The 12,880-nt window shown below is 41.0% G+C and overlaps 1 protein-coding gene across 1 annotated transcript in view; it reads right to left on the reverse strand.

Annotated features, from left to right (window-relative positions):
• Positions 1-12,279, reverse strand: part of nt5c3a (5'-nucleotidase, cytosolic IIIA) — a 28,104-nt gene extending 15,825 nt beyond the window's left edge. Inside the window, exon 1 of the mRNA XM_023980307.2 lies at positions 12,008-12,279. Coding sequence (XP_023836075.1) covers positions 12,008-12,145 — 138 coding nt within the window. The 5' untranslated portion in view covers positions 12,146-12,279. The remainder of the gene's footprint in view (positions 1-12,007) is intronic.
• Positions 12,280-12,880: the final 601 nt, after the last annotated feature.

The following is a 12,880-nucleotide window of genomic DNA, read 5'->3' on the forward strand; positions in this document are numbered from 1 at the left end:
CGCTGATACTGATTATTGGAGGACCAAAAAAAGCCGATACCGAATTAATCGGCCTATTTATTTATTTATAATAATGACAATTACAAACAATACTGAATGAACACTTAACTTAATATAATACACCAATAAAATCAATTTAGCCTCAAATAAATAATAAACATGTTCAATTTGGTTTAAATAATGCAAAAACAAAGTGTTGAGAAGAAAGTAAAAGTGCAATATGTGCATGTAAGAAAGCTAACGTTTAAGTTCCTTGCTCAGAACATGAGAACATAATAAAGCTGGTGGTTCCTTTTAACATGAGTCTTCAATATTCCCAGGTAAGAAGTTTTAGGTTGTAGTTATTATAGGAATTATAGGACTATTTCTCTCTCTACCATTTGTATTTCATTAACCTTTGACTATTGGATGTTCTTATAGGCACTTTAGTATTGCCAGTGTAACAGTATAGCTTCCATCCTTCTCCTCGCTCTTACCTGGGCTCGAACCAGGAACACAAACGACAACAGCCACCCTCGAAGCACGCGTTACCCATGCAGAGCAAGGGAATAACTACTCCAAGTCTCAGAGCGAGTGACGTTTGAAACGAAGAGCTTCTGGCAAAACCGCAGGAAAGTGCTGTTTGAATGAATGCTTACGAGCCTGCTGCTGCCTACCCCACGCTGTCAGACTGCTCTATCAAATCAGACTTAGTTATAACATAATAACACACAGAAATACGAGCCGTAGGTCATTAATATGGTCGAATCCAGAAACTATCATCTCGAAAACAAGACTTTATTCTTTCAGTGAAATAACGGAACCGTTCCTATTTTATCTAACGGGTGGATCCATAAGTCTAAATATTCCTGTTACATTGCACAACCTTCAATGTTATGTCATAATTACGTACAATTCTGGCAAATTAGGCGGGCCTAACTGTTGCATATACACTGACCCCTGCGTGCAATGAACGCAAGAGAAGTGACACAATTCACCTGGTTAATATTGCCTGCTAACCTGGATTTCTTTTAGCTAAATATGCAGGTTTAAAAATATATACTTCTGTGTATTGATTTTAAGAAAGGCATTGATGTTTATGGTTAGGTACACATTGGAACAATGATACGCACCGCATCGATTATATGCAACGCAAGACACGCTAGATAAACTAGTAATATCATCAACCATGTGTAGTTAACTAGTGATTATGATTGATTGATTGTTTTTTTTAAGATAAGTTTAATGCTAGCTAGCAACTTACCTTGGCTTCTACTGCATTCGCGTAACAGGCAGCGCTCCTCGTGGAGTGCAATGTAATCAGGTGGTTAGAGCGTTGGACTAGTTAACTGTAAAGGTTGCAAGATTGAATCCCCGAGCTGACAAGGTAAACATTTGTCGTTCTGCCCCTGAACGAGCAGTTAACCCACCGTTCTAGGCTGTCATTGAAAATAAGAATGTGTTCTTAACTGACTTGCCTAGTTAAATAAAGATTAAATAAAGGTTAAAAAAAAAAAACGGCCAAATCGGTGTCAAAAATTTCCGTTATTGTTATGAAAACTTGAAATCGGCCCTATTAATCGGTCGAACTCTAGTCTAACACTGACGAGCTCTTAGATATTGCCATGCTCACGTGCTATTCAGAACTGACATTTCGACTTGCTAATTTGTTTTAGTTATACACGTGCTCTCGTTCAACAAATCGGCATGTTAGAAATGTCAGCATGTGAACGCGGCATATAACCTACAGAAAAAAATCTCTCTCTGGTTAAAATCATAATCGGTCGACCTCTAGTTAGGACAGTCATTACTTATGCCTAGCACATAGCATGCTAGGACATGAGAAACCCTACCTCAGCTGCAGGGTCACATACCACCTTTCAATAAGCCTAACTCAGGCAGAGTTCTAATCACATCTCACCAAAATAAAACTACACACACACCTATCCAATTAACATTGTGTAAATAACTATACAACATAAGGGCTGGCCAATCATATTCAGGTCTGCATTTTTTTTTTTACCATGGTGACTGTTGGGTTTCTAACACTGGTATCATATGTAGGTGAGAAACCCAACCTCACCCAAGCCTTGGGGCAGTAGGTTAAAACCTGATACACTAACGCAGTCTTTAGAAAACATTTAAAACGACAAGGATATACAAAAACACGTACCAGCCAATCTAAACAAAAAAAATCCTTGGCCTACATTTTCAACAATCCTTGGGACAGCATTTAAAACCCATTGTCAGTTTGTAACTTTTTCAACATCCGTGAAAGTGCTGGCTCAACATTCCTTTCTACAGCGGAGCATGTCTCATCCTCACCCCCAGCCTTGTTCACTAAAGTAAAAGGTWAGAGGACACAGGGCTGGAGTTAATTTGTAGTAGTCTGCATTCAGTCTACCATCAGCCATTGGGCAACAACAGAGTGGAAGAGGTGCTTTGAGGCATTTCCATTTACCTGTGCATTTGTGATAGCATTATGCCTACACAGATATAGGGAAGAGAGGTTATATTGAGTGAATCAGTCAATGTAAGATAATCTACTGAACATTTCTGCAGCAAAATGTACATTAAAAKACCTACTATGGGGAACAAGGGCAGTAGAAAGTGTCCTATTAGAGGTCTTACCCCTTGAAAGAAAGTCTAAGAGAAACAGACAGACAGATCCCCTTGGCCCTATACTCCACACCTCATAAATATGAATAAGTAGACAGTAAAGTGGAGTCTGCTGTAAGAGCTTTTGAGCTAACAATATCACCACAGGCACAGGTACAGTCCGCTCTGTCGTAGATAAACTCCCTCTCGACAAAGGAGGAAGGTTGTAACTCTGTTGCATCCAAACAAGGTCACTAATCCAGCAATATATGCCTGTACTCTATTATGTCAGTCACCCTTCCTTGGACTATTTAAGCCTAGACTTTGTTGAGCGACTTAACCACATTGTAGTGGCGATTCCCTATGAAAAGCCACTGGCACAGGAGAGAGCGGTCCATAACACATCCACAAAAATCAGCTTTCCAAATGTTTCTCTTTTTGGGTGAAGTTCCCATTTACTGCACATATAAATAGCTCCAATACACATATTCCTATAGAAAGGGTACAGAGAGATCCATTCTATAGGCTGTATCTGTGATACGGTAACAACTGTATGTGCTGTCCTCTCACCTGTGCTAACCCTTCCTGGTCACCTGTGCTAGATAGCTAACCACACCCCACCCCCCCAACATATAGTGCCTTCTAGTGTACAAAACAAGTAAACATAACCCTTGACAGACATATACATAACACAAACAGACCAAAACAGCTCTCTCACACTGTATAGGCCTAACCATCATGTAAAGACACTGGTTCTATACCGGAGTCAAAGTAATACTTTGAAAGTAATACTGAAAGAGTTGTAGTAAGATCATGAAAATACTATTTGCATTTGCCCCCACGCTGCTGCTACTCTGTTTATCTATGCATAGTCACTTTAATACCTCTACCTACATGTACATATTACCTCAATTACCTTGACTAACCGGTACCCCCTGTATATAGCTTCAATATTGTTATTTTATTGTTGCTCTTTAATTATTTGTTACTTTTATTTCTTACTTTTTTAGGTATTTTCTTAAAACTGCATTGTTGGTTAAGGGCATGTAAGTAAGCATTTCACTGTAAGGTCTACACCTGTATTCGGCACATGACAAATTAAACTTGAAAATTGAACACACCATGATACTAGAACATGGAGTAACAATATTTTTCTAAAATAGCTACACAGATCAAACTGAAAAATATGTCTAATATGAAGTAAAACAGTTCAGCTCTGAGTAAGACTGGCAAACAATCTCCATGGAGAAAGTGGAGTGAATGTGTTTATTAGTTTGAGAGCAAGCATGAAGAATTACAAATGTTGTTCTTGCCTGCCATCTAGTGGCCAATGAGTTTCAATACATGAGACCATTTCAATCCCAAACCCAACCACGTAAACTCAGCAAAAAAAGAAACGTCCCTTTTTCAGGACCCTGTCTTTCAAAGATAATTCGTGAAAATCCAAATAACTTCACAGATATTCATTGTAAAGGGTTTAAACACTGTTTCCCATGCTTGTTCAATGAACCATAATTAATGAACATGCACCTGTGGAACGGTCGTTAAGACTAACAGAAGGTAGGAAATTAAGGTCACAGTTATGAAAACTTAGGACACTAAAGAGGCCTTTCTACTGACTCTGAAAAACAACAAAAGAAAGATGCCCTGCTAATTTGTGTGAACGTGCCTTAGGCATGCTGCAAGAGGGATTGAGGACTGCAGATGTGGCCATGGCAATAAATTGCAATGTCCGTACTGTGAGACGCCTAAGACAGCGCTACAGGGAGACAGGACGGACAGCTGATCGTCCTCGCAGTGGCAGACCGTGTAACACCTGCACAGGATCGGTACATCCAAACACACACCTGCAGGACAGGTACAGGATGGCAACAACAACTGCCTGAGTTACACCAGGAACGCACAATCCCTCCATCAGTGCTCAGACTGTCCGCAATAGGCTGAGAGAGGCCGGACCGAGGGCTTGTAGAGCTGTTGTAAGGCAGGTCCTCACCGGCAAAAACGTTGCCTATGGGCACAAACTAGAGGTCGACCGATTATGATTTTTCAACGCCGATACCGATAATTGGAGTACCAAAAAAAGCCAATACCGATTAAATCGGCCGATTTATTTATTTTTGTAATAATGAAAATTACAACAATACTGAATGAACACTTATTTTAACTTAATATATCAATAAAATCAATTTAGCCTCAAATAATGAAACTGTTCAATTTGGTTTAAATAATGCAAAACAAAGTGTTGGAGAAGAAAGTAAAAGTGCAAATATGTGCCATGTAAAAAAGCTAACATTTAAGTTCCTTGCTCAGAACATATGAAAGCTGGTGGTCCTTTTAACATGAGTTTAATATTCCCACGGTAAGTAGTTTTAGGTTGTAGTTATTAGAGGACTATTTCTCTCTCTACCACTTGTTTTCATATACCTTTGACTATTGGATCTTATAGGCATTTAGTATTGCCAGTGTAACAGTATAGCTTCCGTCCCTCTCCTCGCCCTACCTGGGCTCGAACCAGGGACACATCGACTACAGCCACCATCGAAGCATCGTTACCTATCGCTCCACAAAAGCTGCGGCCCTTGCAGAGCAACGGAAACAACTACTTCAAGGTCTCAGAGCGAGTGACGTCACCGATTGAAACGCTTTTAGCGCGCACCCGCTAACTAGCTAGCCATTTCACATCGGTTACACCAGCCTAATCTCGGGAGTTGATAGGCTTGAAGTCATAAACAGCTCAATGCTTGAAGCACAGCGAAGAGCTGCTGGCAAATGCATGAAAGTGCTGTTTGAATGCATGCTTACGAGCCTGCTGCTGCTACCACCGCTCAATCAAATCATAGACTTAAACATAATAACACACAAAAATACGAGCCTTACGTCATTAATATGGTAAAATCCGGAAACTATCATTTCGAAAACAAAACGTTTATTCTTTCAGTGAAATACGGAACGTTCCGTATTTTATCTAACGGTTGGCATCCATAAGTCTAAACATTGCTGTTACATTGCACAATCTTCAATGTTCTGTCATAATTATGTACAATTACGGCAAATTAATTACGGTTCGCAACGAGCCAGGCGGCCCAAACTGCTGCATACCCTGACTCTGCTTGCACGAACGCAAGAGAAGTGACACAATTCCTAGTTAAAAGAAATTCATGTTAGCAGGCATATTAACTAAATATGCAGGTTTAAAAATAGCCATAATACTCCTGAACAGGTAATCAAATGGCGACCCGGACTATTTGCATTGTGTGCCCCCCAACCCTCTTTTTACGCTGCTGCTACTCTGTTATCATATATGCATAGCCACTAACTATACATTCATGTATATACAACCTCAATTGGGCCGACCAACCAGTGCTCCCGGACATTGGCTAACCGGGCTATCTGCATTGAGTCCACACACCAACCCCTCTTTTACACTACTGCTACTCTCTGTTCAACACATGCATAGTCACTTTAACCATATCTACATGTACATACTACCTCACTCARCCTGACTAACCGGTGTCTGTATGTAGCCTCGCTACTTTTATAGCCTYGCTACTGTATATAGCCTGTCTTTTTACTGTTGTTTTATTTCTTTACCTACCTATTGTTCACCTAATACCTTTTTTGCACTATTGGTTGGAGCCTGTAAGTMAGCCTACACCTGTTGTATTCAGCRCACGTGACAAAAACTTTGATTTCATTGTAAAGAAAGSCATTAATGTTTATGGTTAGGTACATTGGTGCAACGACAGTGCTTTTTTCRCGAATGCGCTTGTTAAATCACCCGTTTGGCGAAGTAGGCTGTGATTCGATGATAAATTAACAGGCACCGCATCAATTATATGCAACGCAGGACAAGCTAGATAAACTAGTAATATCAACCATGTGTGATTATTTTTTATAAGTTTAATGCTAGCAACTTACCTTGGCTTCTTGCTGCACTCGCGTAACAGGTAGTCAGCCTGCCACGCAGTCTCCTTGTGCAGTGCAATGTAATAGGCCACAAMCGGTGTCCAAAAATGCTGATTACCGATTATGAAAACTTAAAAATCGGCCYTAATTAAATCGGCCATTCCGATTAATCGGTCGACCTCTAGCACAAACCCACCGTCACTGGACCCGACAGGACTGGCAAAAAAGTGCTCTTCACTGACGAGTCGCGGTTTTGTCTCACCAGGGGTGATGGTCGGATTCGCGTTTATCGTCAAAGGAATGAGGTTACATCCGAGGCCTGTACTCTGGCGCGGGATCGATTTAGAGGTGGAGGGTCCGTCATGGTCTGGGGCGGTGTGTCACAGCATCATCGACTGAGCTTGTTGTCATTGCAGGCAATCTCAACGCTGTGCGTTACAGGGAAGACATCCTCCTCCTTCCTGCAGGCTCATCCTGACATGACCCTCCTGCATGTCATGCCACACTGCTCATTCTGTGCGTGATTTCCTGCGAGACAGGAATGTCAGTGTTCTGCCATGGCCAGCGAAGAGCCCGGATCTCAATCCCATTGAGCACATCTGGGACCTGTTGGATCGGAGGGTGAGGGCTAGGGCCATTCCCCCAGAAATGTCCGGGAACTTGCAGAAGCCTTGGTGGAAGAGTGGGGTAACATCCCACAGCAAGAACTGGCAAATCGGGTGCAGTCCATGAGGAGGAGATGCACTGCAGTACTTAATGCAGCTGGTGGCCACACCAAATACTGACTGTTACTTTTGATTTTGACCCTCCCTTTGTTCAGGGACACATTATTCCATTTCTGTTAGTCACATGTCTGTGGAACTTGTTCAGTTTATGTCTCAGTTGTTGAATCTTGTTATGTTCATACAAATATTTACAACGTTAAGGTTGCTGAAAATCAACGCAGTTGACAGTGAGAGGCCGTTTCTTTTTTTTTGCTGAGTTTAGTAGATGCCTATCATTGACCAACAGGACACCACTGTGGGCTGGGACATCACCTACATCAGTGTACATGAGCACGCCTGCTACAACTGGATACTGGAGTGGATGTGTGTTCTTACAACAGTTGAGCCATCATCAAAAGCGGATGTCTTTCCCATTCTGGGGACATTGTTAAAAAAAAGCAGAGAGCAAAGGTTGCCTAAATAGAACTGCAGTCAGAAAGCAGGGAATAGAGCAGACAGCAGGTCATTCCTGGAAGAAGTTCAGTGTGAATGAATGGGTCAACACACTAAATATCATGCCCACCCCTAGGCCTACTATCTAGGTTCTGTGAAACAGAAAACCAAAAGGTATCTTCAGGATTAGAATATTGACATACACCAAGTATACTAAACATTAGGAACAACATCCTAATATTGAGTTGCACCCCCTTTACCCCAATTCGTCAGGGCATGGACTCTATAAAGGTGTCAAAAAGTGTTCCACATGGATGCTGGCCCATATTGACTCCAATGCTTCCCACAGTTGGGTCAAATTGGCTGGATGTCCTTTGGGTGGTGGACCATTCTTGATACACACGGGAAACTATTGAGCATGAAAATGTACAAAAAGGCACTCGCACATCTGACGCAATCTTATTTGCAGGTGGCATGGCATCAATTGAATCAAGATGAAGGAAAGGAAAACCGCACACTGCTCTTGATAGTATCACCGATATTTAATAAGCTTACGTATCGGCCACACGGCCTTCGTCAGAGCTTTTGGGATTTTTTGAAAGTTGCACCATGTAGACCTGGCTCCACCACATCCGTTCTTACACATCGAAGGGGGTTGGAGGCAAAGGAAAATAAATAAGTGTACCAAATATAACAATGTGCATTTCATAAATATTACAAAAAGTGTATAATAAGGCGTATTGAACACTTCTGTATAATCTCAATGAGGCATAGCAAGGACATAGCAACTACATATACTTTGAATTCGCGAAAAGTGGGAGAGTGGTCAAAAACACTGGCATATTTTATCATCGGACCCAGCTTTGCCGGCTGAATTAAATATCACCACGTATTGTGTATAGGATAGGTCGCAATTTACGCGATAAATTGGTTCATGCCAACTGCCAGCCACTTAAGAAAATTTAGCCAAGCACTTTTACGCCCTCTACCAAATGGTAGCTATAAATGCAGAGGATGCGCACAGTGCAACAATATGATGAAGTGTCAATATTTCTGTCACCCACACACAGGAAAAAGGTTCCAAATAAATGACATATTACGTGTTCCACCACCCATGTTATTTACATTATTAAATGTCCATGTGGGCTCTGTTATGTCGGTAAAACCACCCGCTCTCTCAAACAGAGAATTAGTGAACATAAAAGTTCAATCAGAGAAACGACAGGGATTATCCAGTCGCTGTCATTTCAATGACATGAAGCATGACATTTCCACCTTTAGATTTTGTGCATAGAGAAAGTTAAGATATCAGACAGGGGAGGTGATATTAATAATACTCTGAGTAAAAGAGAATGTTTTTGGATTTTCACCCTCCAGACATTGTTTCCAAAAGGACTTAATGATGAAATGCCTTTGTATGTTATGCTGTGAATTGGAACATGGAATGTGTCTCTTGTAGATTATTCTGACGTTTTTCATATGATGTACCCAATGACTAATGAACTTGCTATGTCCTCATTGAGATTATACAGAAGTGTTCAATACGCCTTATTTATACACTTTTGTAATATTTATGAAATGCACATTGTTATATTTGTAGCACTTATTTATTCCTTTGCCTCCAACCCCCTTCGATGTGTAGAACGGATGTGGGTGGAGCCAGGTCTACAAAAGGTGCAACTTTCAAAAAATCCCAAAAGCTCTGACGAAGGCCGTGTGGCCGATACGTAAGTTATTAAATATCGGTGATACTATCAAGAGCAGTGTGCGGTTTCCTTTTCTTCAAACTAATTGGAAGCATTGAAAATCCCAGCAGCATTGCAGTTTGACACAAACCGGTGCACCTGGCACCTACTACCATACCCCGTTCAAAAGGAACTTAAATCTTGTGGTCAATCCATGTCTCAAGGCTTAAAAATAATTTTTTAACCAGACTCCTCCCCTTAATCTACACTGAAGTGGATTTAATAAAATGACATCAATAAGGAATCATAGCATCACCTAGTCAGTATGTCATGGAAAGAGCTTGAGCGTGTTCTTAATGTGTTCTTAATGTTTTGTATACTCAGTGGCTATGAATAATGCATATTCTGGTCCAGTTATCCTTGGCYGTCTTTCTAGTGACATTCAGTAGATATTTTTCACATTCTGAACATGGGTACACTCGGTATAGTTTTGATCTTGACAGTTCCTAACCATTTAGCCATGCTTACATGGGTAAAATCCTGTTAATATAGGTATATGGAGGTCAYCCTCTCTGCCGTCTATAAAACAATGGTATATTGTCTTGTGCACCGGTTAGTGATGTATCAGACAACGTAAGCRTCTGGTTGCCTGTGAGGTACAGATAGTTGAAGGCCTGTCTTTCACTAGATCAAACAATGATTCTGCAACATTTCACAGACACAATTGGCACAGTGATTGTTGTACTATGTAATAATTCAAACTATTGTTGTACTGTCTAAWAATAAATTAACAAAAAAGATACTGTAGCAATTCYCGCTATATGAGCCACGTTACAATTCACACTAAGTGGGTTAACCCTATTGGTGTGCTGCCTTTCATACCAGAAACACTGGTTCGCTTCCCTGCCCCGCAGTTCGCTACATTGGTATCAGAAGTAGTATGGCGGCCATGAGGCCATCGGAACGCACTGCCCGGATGTGTGAGGGGGCCGAGAAGTCAAAGCACGGGGACGTGTCTTCYTGTTTTAAGGGGGGCAGTGTAGCGATCCTCGCTATATGGCCACGTTACAATCTGATTGGCGAGACGCATAGGRTGTTTGCCTTTCATGGCAGCGACCCAGGTTCACTTCCCTGCCCACGCCATTTACTRAGATACATTTGTCATCTGATCCAGATAGTCACTAAATCTAACCTAGGCTGAAGCCCAACAGCGACACATAATGCTAACAAATCCTCAGTGTACCCTTTGATGGTAGGTTGTCTAAACATCAGTCTGAAAGAAGTCGCTGTAAAAAGACAATAAACCAGAATGTTGACAATGATATTTAAAGCTGCAATATGTAACTTTCTGGGCAACACAATCAAATTCACATATAAATGTGTTATAAATGTGTCAGTCATTCTCATTGAAAGCAAGTYTGTTCTTGAGTTTAGTTTTAGCTTCTTTTTCCTTTCAGGTTTGTACACCAGCTTCAAAAACTATATTTTTGGTTATGGAAAATATATTTCACAGCCATTTAGATTGTACAATGATTGTCTACATTATACTTGCTTTGTCACAAACTGAAATTAGGCGAACTATTAGAATTTTATTAACCAGAAAATGGCTGAGCGATTTCTGCATAGTGCATCTTTTAAAAATTACTTTACTGGTTGTACTTGGTGTTGGTCCTTTTGGCGGTAGGAAGTGGAAACWGGGTTAACCACAGGAAAGTGTTGTTTACGCAAATTTTTGCAGCACCTGTAGGTTCTGTTGCTTGTATTTTTCATCTCCTGATGCATTTAACTTGATGCACAATATATAAACAATAGCGGAATGTAACCGAACTTGTGTCGATCAAAGCTCGTTCCTTCGCAATTAGCTGAAAGTGCTTGTGKAATTTGCCAGCTAATTGSGTGGTACAATGTTTGATCTGTGCTTAGATTAAACTCGGCCATTGTTGRCATATTGGGCAAGTCCTGTGCGAATTGTTTCAGCATTGAAAAGACAAWCCGACATACAGACCAGCGTACTGAAAGTCAGGTTAATGACACTACTCTGGATATTTTGTTTTAGATTATCTTCTATACAAAAATCTGTGAACAGGTAAAGTACGTTCAAATTAAATGTATTCAACAGTCTGACATGTGATGGGACTGTTCGCAAAAAGTGAGCCYAACGTTACATGTTAGAGACGAGAGAGGCCAGTTTTCCACTCTCGGATTCGAAGTGACTAATAGTTGGTAGGCTCCATGTCCTAAAATTGAGAATGGACCTTACAGAATCACAAGATTTATCTAGCAATGATGCTTGAGGACAAGTAATGTGAAAAGTAAAGCTCACACCTGACCTGTAAATCCGTATTTTGACATACCAGTTGAAATTGTTTGATAGGCAGACTACTTTTAGCTTCAAAACTTGTTTAGTTGTCATTTTGGAGAAGGGGCTCGAGGTTAGAGCAGAAGGGGCTTTGCATAACTCGGAAACAAACCACTGTACCTACATTCTTTCAACAAAAATATTATTACAATAGGACTAGCTAACAAACAGCGTCGGATTACTGTCATGCCACGATTTGACAGCTTTTCGTGACACCATGATAGYTACCTAGCAAATAATGACCTCTAAACCACCCTTGCTATTTTTAGGAACATCCGCGACTGCGCAATGCACGCATGAACAGCATGCGCGAGTCCACTCACCATCTCGATGATCTTCGTTTTCTTTCCCGCTCTCTTCTTCTTGGYGAACATGTACTGGGCGAGAACCACACCTCCGAACAGGGCACATACACTGGCACTGGCCGCGGCACCGACTTTTACCACGGCAGTCTTGTCCATGGTTGTGCCGCTCCAAACAAACGATTCTACTCCTTTCTTATGTCAACATGGTCCCTCCCTCGAGTCGATTGGCGGCTGCGGCTGAGACTATAACTGACTACGTACGTACGTGCCCTCCTACCGCTACCACTCGGGTGAAAGCCGGGGGGATRATGTGTATTTATACCAACATTTTTTAATCATCCAGGGGTATTTCACCAAATGTACCCAAATATTTGTTGTAATTGTGTTGGTAACGCATAGGGTAAAATGCTATAATTAAGAAATTGATACACATTTTCAGTTTCCGTATTATTGGTTTCGAATTAGTATGAACCACGTTCATGGAAACGAGCCCCAACAAAACAGATGTTTGCCCATAAGTAATAAGAATACATTACTCATTACAATTAATTACATTASTCATTACTATAGCCCAATAATATGATATGGTGTCTGCCTGTATTTCGCAATATTTTAGTCTGCATTTCAGATAATTTCTGCAGAAAAAGATTTACCTACATAACCAATGGTGTACGTTTTACACAAGAAGGACTAATCAGTTACAAGGAAAATTTATCCCATCTGCTGCCAAATTGACCAAGCGCGTGCTAGACAGCGGGATAATCTCAATCGTCTCCTCTCTCTTCGCCTCCTTCTCCAAACCCATTGCCTCCTTCTCCAAACCCATTGGAAGGAACTCTGGTTTTTCCTCATCCAATTGGGTTTGAGAAGGCGAGGATAGATGACGCGAGT

The sequence above is a fragment of the Salvelinus sp. IW2-2015 genome, linkage group LG35 (assembly GCF_002910315.2).
Source record: "Salvelinus sp. IW2-2015 linkage group LG35, ASM291031v2, whole genome shotgun sequence".
Lineage (NCBI taxonomy): Eukaryota > Metazoa > Chordata > Actinopteri > Salmoniformes > Salmonidae > Salvelinus > Salvelinus sp. IW2-2015.